We start from the raw sequence: 14,474 nt of genomic DNA, 5'->3' as shown, positions 1-14,474 counted from the left end.
TAAGACACTGAAGAGCTCATATGCGGCAGACTAAGGCAGAGTCAAGACACACGGGCGCAGTCTCTTGGCACCCACGAGAAAGCCCTCTTCCAAAGCAAACACTGCCTGACTGGACCAGCTACTTGCCACAGGGCTTCCACTGGGCATAACTTAGCAACCCACAGGGGAGTTTAATACTTGTGGGTCTACTAGCCACACAGAGGGTGCGCCTCAGCTTTATCCAACTTCACACGTTTGGCAAATTCATGACACCTCCCCGGTTCTCTCTATTCAAAGGGAACTTCTCACTGTGCCACACTGGTCACCGTGAAGCAGCTTGCACACTCTTAACGTTCTGTAGGTAGAACGGTTCCTGCGCCTTCCGCTGCCCGGGTCTTGCTCCTCCGTGTCAGTCTGCCAAGGGAACGAGCTGCTGGCGCCACGCTCACCTGTCGCAGGGCACGCTGGGCTTGTGTCTTTGTCCCAGGGGGCAGCTTGGAGCTTGGCTCTGAGGTGCGGAGCTGCCTGGGAAGCAGAGCCGGGGCCTCTGGTGGTACTTCAGCCTGTAAGTGTCTGTCATGCAGCTGTCCACTGAGAAGTAGGTAGTCAAGGAGACCGGCTCCTCTGGCCATGCCGGCTGGACGCCGGACCCTGCGGCTGGCCCTGGGCTGGCCTGACAGTCCTGGGCTGCAGGGCTGAGGTCCACAGCTGCATGCGCTCCTGAGCGTGGTCCAGCTGCCGCGTGTGAGCTGGCGCCGGGCGCCTCGGGGAGCGGGAGCATGGCTGGCACATGCCGGCTGCTCCCCGGCTGCGGCACACTGGTCACAGCGTGGCTCTTTGGTGGCAGTGGTGGAGGTGGACTGGGGCAGGGTTTTGGCATCAGGCAGCCCCCAGCCGCGCAGTCCGGCCGGGCCGCACACTCCCTGGATGGAGGGCTGTTGGGACAGTGCTCAGGCAGGGCTTGCTGCGGGGTAGCTCTCAGGTGTGAGGAGCAGAAAGAAGACAGGGAAAGCGCTCCATTACTGCTCACGCTCCCCGTGGGGGCAGAGCCGGCACCAAGCCCAAGGGGCAGCTCTGGTCTCTCAGAATGCTCCACGTGAGTCCATTCAGAAGACTTGCATTCACTGGGCTTCTGACATTTCCATAGCTCGGCCTGGAGGACGTATTCTCTCGTACTGTGACCCTGGAGTACCGGGGGCCTGGGGGAAGGAACCAAGCTGCTGCTGGCTTCATGGGGATGAGTCCTAAATAGAAATGAGAACAGAGCTATGGTGCCGCCTATAAAATGACGGGAGCCAGAGGAGGGAACAACATCCTGCAGGTTCACCTGCCCGGTGCAACCTCAGCCCTGCAGGCTGCTCACCCCACTGTGCCCCCTGTGCCCTGCTCACTCACCCACCTGTGCCCTCTGTGCCCTGCACTGTGCCCTCTCTATCCTGTGGGCTCAGCTCCCCAGTTCAGCCTTTATGCTACTTTTGCACCTAACAGAAATGAGAAGCAGTTTGTGGCCATCAACACCTTCGCCTCTGAACCCCAATGCCCAGAATACATGAGTGCTGACCAACGACATCCATCATTACCAAATGAGTTCTTCACCGTTCTCCCTTTTCCTTTGGGGCTGATAAGGGGTCGAAAGCGGACCTTGTGAAAGCTAAGGAGGCACTCTAACACCAACTAACCCCAACACTATACTAACTCTAGTCTCCAAAATCATACTTGTAATAATTAGGAATGTATTTTTAAAATTTACTTCAAATAAAAACACTGCAATTACTGTTACTAGTGATAAAAATGCCATTATTATACTTCTAAAAGTAGTTAATTCCAGCATTCAGGAGGCTAAGACTGGAGAATTACAGTTCGTGGACAGTTTCAGCTACTTAGCGAGGCCTTCCCAACTCAGTGTGACCCTGTTTCAAAAATAAAAGTCTAAAAAATAGGGCTGAGGGTATAGTTCAGAGGTAGAATGCCCCTGTGTTCCACCCCGGTACTGCGAAATAATTATTATATTTATTAATGTTATTATTTTTTAGTTAAGCAAAATTATCCTTAATAAGGTAACTACTTCTAAGGTGAAGGTAAATGGTATGTCACCAGTTCCTCCCTCGTGTGGCACGGTCTGGCTGGGGAGACAGCAGCGCCGTACCGTCCCTGGTGTCAGTTACCCATGCCGGCTGCAGTCTGGGATAGTAAATAGAAAGCCCTGCAGTGACCGGCTGAGGTCCCCAGGGCACACCGCCATCCTGACAGCGGTGCCTGTGTCTGGCCATCCACACGCTCCATACCACTCTGGTCTGCGCTCCTAGGCTGACAGGGTCCAGGCAGCCTTCTCTTACTTGACGTGGCCCAAACTACAAGTATTACAGGCAGTGCCACGGCAAACCCAGCCCAAGAAGAGAGGCTGTGAAGGGCCTCCCTCAGGTGCGGGAGAGGTCGCCACTCAAACTGAAGGAAACCCTGGGTAAGCTGCCACAGTCTACAGTGAAAACCTTCTCTCTCTGACACTGAAGAAGGAAAGAGATTGGTGCCCATTCTGCTGCCTCATCTCGAACTGCAGAGGTTACAGCCCCCGGCAAGTGCTTAGGCAAGACGGAAAGGCACTGAGTTTGCACGTATGAGTAAGGAAAAGTACACACAGGGTCCAGACCGCCTGTGGCTTCGGTCCCCCCTCCCCGCAAGGGAGGAGTGTCGCCTGCTGTTGATGGAGCCTGGGGCTCTGACAGCCTCTACCACAAGGCCAATCCCAGTGTGATTCCTAGCAGGACAGGCATCACACCACAGACCCACGGTGTCCAGGGCAGTAAAACGTATGCATGCTCGTCATAGAGATAAGGAGTTCCTGTAATACATGCATTTAGGAAAAAAGACTGTACTATTTCCAAATATCCCTGATTACCTTATCGCGTGATTCTTGAGCTGGGGGTGTGGCTCTGGGTGGAGCTCAGGAGAGTTACAGACTGCTTCTATATCCTCAAGCTCTTTTCTGAGTCCTGGGGTAGGCGGAGAGAAGAGAGGAAAACAATCATAGCCTCTTACCTATCCTCATTTGCTGGTGAGATAATGATCCATTTTAACCTACATCACAGGAATCCCAGCAACACCGGCTGAGCGGGAGCGGGAGGGTCAGGTGTCTGGACGCGGGGGATACACAGCACCCTCAGCTGGTGCTCACCCTAGTCATACGCAGCGCTTACAACACCTGAGGAAGAAAGCCTATCTTACACAAGAGGAACCAGTGGTTCAAAGGTTCAGCATCACCCATGCTTGCCTAACGAACGCATACAGGCCCAGGCTTGACCATGATGTCTCCTCAGACTTGTTACTCAACTGTCCTCAGGCCTCACATGTAATTGGCAAATAGGTGGGCTGTCTGTGTTACCGAAGACTCAACCCAGGGATGCTCTACCACTGAGCTACATGCCTAGCCCTTTTTATTTTCGACTTTTAGACAGTGTCTTGCTAAGTTGCCCAAGCTGGCCACAAACCTCTAATTCCACCCTTAGCCTCCTGGAGCCAATGTACCTGGCTTGCACAGAGCACTTTTTTCTTCTTTGTACCTCCAAGCTACACTCACAGCGCGCTCTCTCTCTCTCTCTCTCTCTCTCTCTCTCTCTCTCTCTCTCTCTCTCTCTCTCTCTCTCTGTGTGTGTGTGTGTGTGTGTGTGTGTGTGTGGAACTGAACCCAGAGAAATCCTACCTCTCAGCTACACTCCCAGCCCTTAAAATTCATACTTTTAGATGGAACTCTGGAAAACTATCTACCAAGAGTTTGCAGCTTCCCAGCACTCAGAAGATGCTGTGGCATGTCATACACAGGAGGGAACTGAGGTATACGGCCGGGGAGATCACAGCACCAAGGAGTAAACAAAACACAGAAGCAACTTTGGATAGGTGGTGACAGCTACATTCTATATAATGAAATGCACTAACATCTAAAGACACTTAATTTTGCAAGCCAATAACTTTCAACCATTCCACGTGTAAATGGATGGTGGGCATGAGGGTCACAGAGCAGGAAGGCAGCACTGTGACTTCAGGGTCCACCAGGTGATCAGCCTTGCAGAGACAACCCCCATCTCCCTCTGCAGTGTGTGAGGCCGGCTCTCTGTGTCCACAAAGGAGGTGCAGCCACCTCCCGTCACCCAGGCACCAAGAGGGCTGCGGAGGTAAACCAGTGCCACTCCCTGCAGGTTACTTTTCATTTAAAACAGTATTTATGACTGCATGTGATTAGTTCCTTATTCTCTACGTGACTTTTAAATACTCAGTTTTAATGACTAATGTAGCAAATACTGATAGAATCCACAGAAACAAAAGTCCCGGCTTCATGAAGACATCGTGAGGCCGCAGTCTGGCGCCACTGTCCACTGTGGGCAGGTGCCATCTCAGACTCGCAGCCCCTCTGCGGGCATGGCTCATGCCCCCTGGAGCCCGGGCCGCCCCAGAGCTAGCTTGTAAAAGCAAGCTAGCTTTTACATGTCATTAACCTGCAAAGTCACAATTCTGCACCTCAATCTGAGAGAAAACCAAGCCACTGGCTTGGACACTGGTGAAGTGTCCTCCTCAGCGAGGCGCGCCCTCCTGCTGTAGCTTCCTCCCACCTCCGACCTCCCGTCTAGTCTACACCACATCTGTGAACTGAAGACCCAGAAAACAAAAGGGCCCCGAAACAGAGCTTCACAGCACTTACTTGGCTGGCACAGTGGCTCATGCTTCTAAGTACCTGGGAGGCTGAGACCGGAGGATCACCATTCACGACCAGCCTCAGCTACTTAGCGAGGCCCTCCCCAACTTAGTGAGACCCTGTTTCAAAATAAAGACTAGAAAATAGGTTGGAGGGTATAGCCCAGAGGTAGAATGCCCCTAGGTTCCATCCCCAGTACTATAAATAAGTTCAATAAATAAAGAAAGCATTTACTTATTTTTTTCAAATAATCTCACGGAATTTTATTATAGGAGCCTTTTTAATTCCAAGTTGATATTCTGGATACATTTTTAAAAAAACTTTAAAATTCAACTGGAACCTACACAGTTGATTAAAATATATAAATATTACGCCGGGTGTGGTGGCTCACGTTTGTAATCCCCGCACTTGGGAGGCGGAGACAGGAGGATTGCGCAGGTTAGAAGCCGGCCTCGCTGGCTTAAGAGACCCTGTTTCCAAATAAAAATATATGTAAAAAAAAAATAGGTATCTGAGAGTGTATCCTGGAGGTAGAAGGGTTTTCAGAAACCCCAGAACCACCAAAATATGTATATATATATATATATATATATATATATATATATATATATATATATATTACTTTTTGAAAAAAAATCTATATTTGATTATGATCTGAAAGCTAAAACTTATAAGCAATTTATAAGAAATAAAGAAGCTAATTAGCCTGGTTTAATCATTTCATAGTATATTAAAAATCATAACATAATATGTACCTATAATTTATAAAAAGTTTTAAGAAGAAAAAGTGTTTACAAAACACTTCCGGTTTCTGCCATGCTGTGGCGGGGCGGCAGGGGGCAGCCGAGTGCTGTGGACTGAAGTCCCCACTCAGGCTGGCGCCCAAGGCCGCTGAGGGCAGCATTTCACTGACTTAAAAGAGCCGCGATTCTCCTGCTGCCGACAAAGACACATGCATGTCTTTATAGGGAATTCTGGCTCCAGGTTCTTTGCAAATCTAAGAGAGCCCAATTTTAACCCTTGGCCAGAAGAAACTTCAGTGACTTTAATTAATGTCCTTCAAAACTTCAAAAACTCCACAAAACAATACTCAAGAAACTGAAATATGTGTTTATCTGTGAAGATGACCTAAGTTTGAAACAGGCTCACAAAGCAATAAAACCCAGCTGCTAGTCTAGACAACACAATCTTCACCCTTTCTATGGCGAGACTTCAATATAATTATAGATTATAGATTAAATATTATAATTTAATCTATGTCACTAAAAATTCTAAGCATGTAAGAGCAGTAATCACTAATCCCATGTATAAAACATTAAAATTTAAATCCTTCCAAAAGTCATGAAACTTTAACTAAAACTGAATATTTCTGGCTAAATTAACATACACCAAAAAGAGTAGCGAGCTCACTTATCACACTGTCATCCACTACCTGATACCTGAATTTATCACATAGTCATCTACACTACCTGATACCTAAATCTGAAGATGTTACAAAATAAAATGGCAGGAGTCAGTAACTTTTTCCTCACTAGAATTGTAAGTCACAGGAAAAGCAAATATTCCTGTTTTGCTCTAAATTAAGTTTGATGCTGCCAAGCTCACAGCTTCTAAATGGGCAGAGGGCGCCCACTGGGCACAGTGATGGAGAAGTCCCTGCATGCTGCGGCCCCGCCCCTCGCACCGACGAGAGCCCAGAGGTAAGTGCAGTGTGGCAGGAGTGCGACTGGCTGGTGAGAAGACCCCCAACCATGCTTTCTGGTGTATGTATCTCAAGTGAACACACTCTCACACTCGAGTCTGCCAAAAGCATTGTTTTGTGTTTCTGGTGGCACTGGGGATTGAACCTAGAGGCATTCTACCTCTAAGCTAAACTCCCAGCCTGATTGTATTTCTTATTTGGAAACAGAGTCTAAGTTGCCAAGGGCCTCACTAAGTTGTTGAGGGTGGTTTCGAACCTGCGATCGGTCCTCTTGTCTCATGCAAAAAGCGTTTTAAAGTCAATCACTAAGCCAAACATGAGAAGGGGGAGGGGAGGGAATGGGGCAGGAAATGGGAGGGCGAAATGAGTGGTGTGTGCGTGTGTGGCTCCACCACCTGCTGCCCATCAGGATGCATGACTCCAATACACCCATAAAAAATTTTAAAAATTACTTACAATTTCTCATTCTTGATGCCAGTTAAAGATGGCTGGCTTAAGAGTTCTGCAGTTCACATTTTAATGAGATGCTCTTCACTAAAAAGGAATGCTTATACCTCTGGAAAAATAATCTAGTCCCTTAAGGTGCCAAGTCGACTACCTTCTCTTCCTGCATGTTTGCAGTGTGGCCGTCATAAACCAGCTTTCAGCTGGAATGTGACAGCCTCCTCCCTGCCACGCTGAACCAAGGGACTCCAATTTCACTCACGCTTGGCTTCTTTTCTCCTCTCTTGCCACATGATATGTCAGCCATCATGAACTTTCCTGTTTTATGACTGTAATTCCATATGTTACTGGTGCTAAAATGTTTACAATTTGTTGTATAGCCAAATATTACAAACACTAGTAACTTATTTTCATAAAAATGCAAAATTATCAAATTGTGCATATATACAACTTTCAAAAAACTTCTGCATTGACTAATTCTAGGACTTAGAACATTAAGAATCATGTCTTTCTCTTCCCTTCCTTCCTTCCTGTTTCCAAAGTATGTTTTAGACAAAACCAAAATAAGGTGATAGGGTTTTCTGGCCTGCCAATTAGCTCTACAGAATTACATGGAAAAAAGAAAACAGTTTTACCTATAAAATATTAATTAGACTTGGCAATTTATCTGACTAACTTTAGGGTACCAAAACAAAAATAGTTCTGCTACAACCACAGCGCCACCTCGGTGCCCAGAAGGCCAGCAATGCCCCCCGCCTCCACCAGGTCATACACGGCACAGTGCTCCGCCACACAGGAGTATTCATCTAAGAAGTGGAAATACGGACTTTTTTGTAAGAAATAAAGAAACTGACATTTTTTTTTACCACTGATGGACTACCTTCACTTTTGTCATTTCCAAGACTGTGGAAGGAAACAGTCCCAACCTCTGGACTCATGGGATGAAGCCAACTATTGCAGCTCTAAAGCAAATGGCAGAGGTTTCTGCGAGGCCCATCGTTCCTCTGAGACTTGCGGATACCCTGGCCCAACATGCACCTCAGCAGACAGCCTCCCTCAAGGAGGAGAGCCCCAGGCGTGGACACCCTGCCCACTCACCTGCAGCCTCTAGGCCAAGTCCACACCTCCCATGCGCCCCTCCCTGCAGCCCACTGGCTGCTCCTCTGCCATGCAGAAGCCAGGCCTCTCCCTGAGCTACCAGCAGCTCCCTTCTCCCCAGGACCGACTCTGCCCTCAGGCAAGGGTGCTGACAAGCAAGTCACTTTTCCCCTTTGATTCCCTTTTAGTTCTTTTTATTTTTTCTTCTGGTGCTGGGGATGGAACCTAGGGGCACTCTACCTCTCAGCTACACCCCCAGCCATCCATCTATATATATATATATATATATATATATATTTTTTTTTTTTTTTTTTTTTTTTTTTTGGTGGTACTGGGGTTCCTGGAAGCCCTTCTACTTCCAGGCTACACTCCCAGACCTATTTTATACTTTTTTATTTTTGGAAACAGGGTCTCTTAAGCCAGCACGACTGGCTTCGAACCTGTGCGATCCTCCGGTCTCTGCCTCCCAAGCGCGGGGATTACAAGCGTGCGCCACCACGCCCGGCTTCATTCTTTATTTTGAAGCAGGGTCTCACTGAGTTGCAAAGGGCCTCACTGAGAGCTGAGGCTGTCTGCGAACCCGCGATCCTCCTGTCTCAGCCTCCCAGATGCAGGGATGGACAAGCGTGCCCAGCACGCCCAACCCTTTCAATTCTATTGTGACCTTTTATTCAGCATCCTGAATAAAATAACTTTATTTCTTTTTAATAAAGTTTGGAAATAACTTTAGAAAGATGGAAACAGTATAAAATACCTGTATGCCTCCTCCCATCACCTACTACTGCGTCACCCTCTGCTCTGAGCCCTTTGAAGGTAGATGAGAAACACCTTTGCCCTGTGCCGCGCACTCTGCTCCACTTCTCTCTTGCTGCTCTTCCTAGCGTCCTCCCAGCGCTGCCGGCACTGCTGCAGCGCACAGCTGACGGACAGTGCACACCAACACTCTCCACCTTTATTCTCACTGCCTGCAGCCTCCTCTCTGCACATGCTCCCTCCTCCACGGCTGGTGCCGCTCAGGAGTCATCAGGAGTCATGTGACACTGCACAGTACTCATGTCAGTAGTACTGATACTGTAACTCAGGGCTCAAAGACTGCTGATACTGTAGCAGTCGAGATAGATCTAAAACACACATCCAAAAGGCTGCAGACTTGAAAGCACACTTAATCAGATAAGGCTGGGCACCCACGCTTGTAACCCCAGCACTCAGGAGACTGAGACAGGATCGCGGTTCGAGGACAGCCTCAGCTACTTACTGAGGCCCTCCACAACTCAGTGAAACCCTGTTTCAAAATAAAGAATAAAAAATAGGGCTGGGGGTATAGAATGCCCCTGGGTTCCATCCCCAGTACTGCAAAAATAAATAAATAAAAATCATAATAACAATGAGAGAAATTAACGCTAAAATTAATTTTTGAAGCAAATGTAAAAAATAGCATGAACAGAATATATACACACTAGAGAGGCTAATCTCCTTCATGCTACACTGTACTACTCTAGGTGGTCCTGGAAGAAAGGAAGCTGCTGCGAGTTCAGGCACACTTACAAAGGAGACTCATTTGCTAAACTCCGAACTAACTTTTACAGCCATATCACATGTTCTCTAAGGTACATCGTGGCAAAAAAAGCCCCCAAAAACCTACGATTCATTCTCTATAACTATCATATAATATTTATTTATTTATTTATTTATTTATTTATTTATTTATTTATTTATTTGGTGGTACTGGGGTTCCTGGAAGCCCTTCTACCTCCGAGCTACACTCCCAGACCTATTTTTACATTTTTTTAAATTTGGAAACAGGATCTCCTAAGCCAGCGCGCGTGGCTGGCTTCGAACATGCCCGATCCTCCTGTCTCTGCCTCCCAGGTGCAGGGATTACAAGCGTGCGCCACCACGCCCGGCTATCATAGAATATTTAAATACAATTTTTACCTTCTAAGTGGCTTTTACTCTGCTGGGAGGTACAGTCCGCAGGTTCCATATTTAGATTACTCATCTTAATCTGTTCACTAGAAAATAAAGCACAAATACAGCAGTTATTATGGACTATCTTAAGTTTTTTCTCAGAAAAATAAGGAAATGACATTTACTAAGGAATGACTACGAGCTGTAGCCGTTCATGGCGCACGGTGCCTTACTCAGGCCCTCTGCCCAGCACCCAGGTAGGGAGCCTCAGCTACAGCAGGAAGGCCGCCGGCACTGACAGTCCAGCGACTTGTCCAGTAAGTATGGTGCACGTCCAGCCATCCTCTTCTTTACCACTGCTGGCTACCTCGTTCCAAGAAGTGGGTGAAATTATCCTGCCAAGTTTCCTTAATTCCTTATGAAAACAATTACTATGAAAAAACATGAGCAGCTGATTTTTATAAATCCAGCTTTTTAAAAATAAATGTGGTCAGCCGGGCGTGGTGGTGCACGCTTGTAATCCCCGCACTTGGGAGGCTGAGACAGGAGGATCGCACAGGTTTGAAGCCAGCCTCAGCTACTTAGTGAGGCTCTCAGCAACTTAGTGAGACCCTGTTTCCAAATTTAAAAAATATATAAAATAGGTCTGGGAGTATAGCCCGGGGGTAGAAAGCCTCTGGGTTCCACCTCCAGTACCACCCAAAAAAAACACACACAAAAAAATGTGGTCAAGCACCAACTCTTCACATAAAAGGTTCTAGAACTAGAATTAGAAGCAGAAAGTGTTAAGACTGACCTAAGAAACCAGCCATGAAGCTGTGAGCATGTTTGAGAGATTACAGGGGAAAGTCCAAATACACTGCTAACAGTGAATATAATTAAATTTACACATTCAAACTACACTAATTGAACACAAACTTACTTATATGGCTGAATTCTTTTTAATATTCGCTAAGGAAAAAATATCTATTTCACTGAACTGGACTGAGACAGTTGAAACTGGCCCCAGTTCTGTTCACAAACGCTGGAAAGAAAGACCAGCAGCCACCAGCTCCGGCCAGGATGGCCAGTTCCACTCTGTGCCATGGGCCTCAACAGTGAAGAGCAGTGGGTATTTGCCTGTACCTTCCAAGCATCCCCAAAATGAGCAGGCGTTATTTCTGGAGTCAAGAAATGACCATTAGAACCAGAAATCTGAACTATCAAATGAGCTGCAATGCCCCAGGTTTCTTTAAACTCACAATGTCCCCGTCATGCTTAACTGGCCCCATACTTTGAAAACTGCAAGTGTTAGGAGAGACAGTGGTGGGAGCTACCTGCAAGGCACCATGTCGGGGAGGCCGCGGACGTCCACGCCTGCTCCGTCGGCGCCGGGCGAGTCCAGGGCCACGGACCCGTTGCTCACGTGGTCACTGCTCTCGTACCCCGACTCCGTCCGCTGCATGGGCCAGCTGTCCCCGGTGGCTCTGTTCTTGCTGGGTCCAAGGGAGACCCTGCTCCCCGCCTCCTGCTTGGCCTCCTCCTCGTATATGGTCACCAGGCCCTCTGGCGCAGGCCCTGGGCCCTGCTCTCTGCCCGGCCGAGGCCTGCTGCTGGCGTGAGGCCTGTGTCTCGGGCCATGCTGCCGCGTCTCGCGGTCGCTCAGCACGCTGTCGACGTTCAGCGCTTCCCGCATGGGCTTCCAGCCTCGGCTCCGGCCTTTGCTGCTGCTGCTGTGGCCGCCCGCTTTCCCCCTGGAGTCCTGGCTGCTGTCGGTGTCATACCCAGCACCACCATCACTCCTGACTCTGCCGGGAACCTTCTCTCCCAACACGAGGGCCTGGGGTTTGCTTGGACTTGGGGTTTGTGCAGGAGCTCGGCTCTGCGGGCCGCCTCGGTCCTGTCTACAGGGGCCCCTTCCGTGACTCTGATACAGCTGTGCATTCCCAGAGCACAGTCTGAAGCCATTTGGGGTTAGGGGGGATCCAGACTTGAAATGTGAGACGTCTTCATCAACCAAATCTTGAAAACAAAAAGAGTTAAAAGGTAGGAGTACACTGACCACCCCAAAGCAACTCTGCAGTCACAAGCTAAATGCTGTATTGGAAAAGAAGTGCTAAGTGGTCACCAGGAACTAACAGAAATTAGATTTAATCACACACTGCTTTGAAATGAAAGGTGTTTTACCAGTACCTATTTACAGTTAATGTGAGGCATTGTAGAAGAAAAGGACTTTAAAGGTAGGTTGTAAAATTTAAAAAAAAAAAGCATTATCATTCAAACCTAACAAAAAACACAGTATTTTCCACCTTTTATATTAGGAAAGCTTTAAAAGTTTGCTAAACCAACTGCTGCCGAGAGTAGGAAGAAAGAGACAGGTGCCGCTGATGTGAGCCAGACAGGCAGCTGCCAGAGCTGGGCATGAGCACCTGGCCCAGCAGTTCCTCAGAGATGCTTGCTGTGGCTGCCCAACAGACACAGGCAGGTGGAGGGGACGCTGCGGCTGAAACCTTGCACGAGGTCTACAGGTTGGCAGCATTCAGCCCTAAAAAGACGTGCTTCCAGTGAACAAAAGCTCCTGTGAGCAGCGAGCAGTGGACAGGGAGGACAGAGTCACAGGGAAGCAGCCTGCCCCTCGGTCACCAACTCCAGCACTGTCTGGACGTGCAAAGGAGTGAGCTGCATTCACAAACACAAGCCAAACGTTGCAATGCAAACACAGCATTCCAGGCTGGAATTAAGCGAGAATCGGACACTCTGCACTTCAACATTGAATACAGTAATGAAAAAACTCACAGAGAGATGTAAACATACAAAATGCAGTTAGGTAAAGTGCAGCACTCCATTTCAGAATCAGCTCGAGCAGTGTCTTCTGAGGAGCCCGCCAGGTCTCACTCACCTCTGTGCCGGCTTGCATCTCTCCTCTGTCCCTTTTCTAAGACTTTCCTTTGTGAAGAAAGTGAGCTTTTCTGTTCAATGGCTTTCAGAGCGCACTCTCTGGAAATGTCTCTTATCTTTTCCCTTTGGTCACTGTGGCTGAACTTACCTGTAAAAGAAACCATTCTTACAATGACACAGATCAGTTTTCAAACTGCTTAACAAAAGTAAAAATTGAACTAAAAATGTAAAGACTCTATTTCAAACAAACACCACCAAGTGTACAACAAATTCATTTTATGCTTAACTCTACACCCAGTGTAACTTTTCCCGACACTGGAGATGCATGTTGTCTTTCAAATGTCATGTACATAGTCCCTAAAGAAAATGCAAAGACGAACGGAAGCCTGGCATTGGAACGCAAGCGTTTGTAAAAGGAGCCTGCCCTCTTTGCTGAGCTTAGCCATTGCTAATGCCTGTTCATCTCATCTTCTGAGAAAGGTATGCCTGCCATCTCCACCCAGCTATGGAAACCAAGACCTTGAAGCAGGAACCTGAAAATGAACCAGGCAGTGGGTGAGCCCTCGCTCTGAAGTTTCAGCACACACTCTGTCCTGGTAAAAGCAGGTGTGTTCTGAAAACCTAAAAATGCCTCATCTAAGAGTACCAACCATCTGTGAGAGGAAAAGGAATTTCATTCCGAGTATGTCATCTTTCCTAGCGGTGCTGGGGATCAAACCCGTGTCCTGGTACAGGCCAGGAAAGTGTTCTACCTCTGAGCTACACGCCCTCTTAACAATTTTTCAGTCTTTACTGTATTTCTTTCTTGACAACAATTGTTAATTTTGGCTCTTAAATACTCTTGACTAAATGTGCTACTTTTACACATAGATACCATTTCATTAACATATTTAAAAGCTGCGTATTAACTCATCCCAGGCCCCACATGATCAAGAGTTGTATCTGTTTCTAAATCACAACTAGAGCTTGAGCATGTTGGTGCACGCCTGTAATCCCAGGACGTGGGAGGCTAAGACAGAAGGACTGCAGGTCTGAGGACAGCCCCATCAAGTAGTGAGATTCTCATCAACCTAGTGAAAGGTTTCAACCTGTCTTAAAATTAAAAATAAAATAGGGCTAGGAATGTAGCCTGGAGGCTGAATGCCCCAGGCTCAGTCCCCAGTACCACACATTTAAAAAGCCACAACTACATACACTACGATGATGCCTCACTTGGACTCAAGTCATAGAACTGGTTTGGGAAAACCAACGTCACCGGGTGACAAAAGGGAGAAGGGGCTGCATAAAAATGAGGTTGAGCCAGGCGTGGTGCGCGCATTTGTAATCCCAGCATTCCTGAGGCTGAGACAGAAGGATCGTGGTTCTTGGCCAGCCTCAGCTACTTAGTGAGGCCCTTTGCAACTCACTAATACCCTGTTTCAAAATAAAGAATAAAAAATGGGGCTGGGGGTGTAGCTCGGAGGTAGAATGACCCTGGGTTCCATCCCTAGTACCTCAAAAAAAAAGAAGTTAAGAACAAACTCAGCAGTGACTGCCAGGGCCACACTCCCTGATGACCCACCTAATTCTGCAGATAATCCAAGTTATTATCTTATTTTTTGTTCCCCAGGTCCACTGCTAACTCCAGGAAGGAAAGGCCACGAGACAGCTTCGTCTGGCGACTGCGGCAACCCCCCACTCGTCTAGGCTGAGTGCTAGAGAAACTCATGGCTGCCCCACCACCTCAGAGTAAACCCCGCATCCAAGGTGCAATCTGCTTGGCATTTCAGATCCGGCCACAGA

The 14,474-nt window shown here is 47.8% G+C and overlaps 1 protein-coding gene across 1 annotated transcript in view; it reads right to left on the bottom strand.

Annotated features, from left to right (window-relative positions):
• Positions 1–14,474, bottom strand: part of USP53 (ubiquitin specific peptidase 53) — a gene marked incomplete at both ends in the record, with an annotated part of 34,004 nt that overhangs the window by 2,945 nt on the left and 16,585 nt on the right. The window contains 5 exons of the mRNA XM_080697818.1: positions 429–1,223; positions 2,876–2,969; positions 9,843–9,919; positions 11,132–11,816; positions 12,694–12,840. Coding sequence (XP_080553944.1) covers positions 429–1,223; positions 2,876–2,969; positions 9,843–9,919; positions 11,132–11,816; positions 12,694–12,840 — 1,798 coding nt within the window. The remainder of the gene's footprint in view (positions 1–428; positions 1,224–2,875; positions 2,970–9,842; positions 9,920–11,131; positions 11,817–12,693; positions 12,841–14,474) is intronic.

Source organism: Muscardinus avellanarius, assembly GCF_963383645.1.
Source record: "Muscardinus avellanarius genome assembly, chromosome: 6".
In the NCBI taxonomy this organism is placed as follows: Eukaryota; Metazoa; Chordata; class Mammalia; order Rodentia; family Gliridae; genus Muscardinus; species Muscardinus avellanarius.
This window is presented reverse-complemented; position numbering and strand designations above follow the sequence as displayed.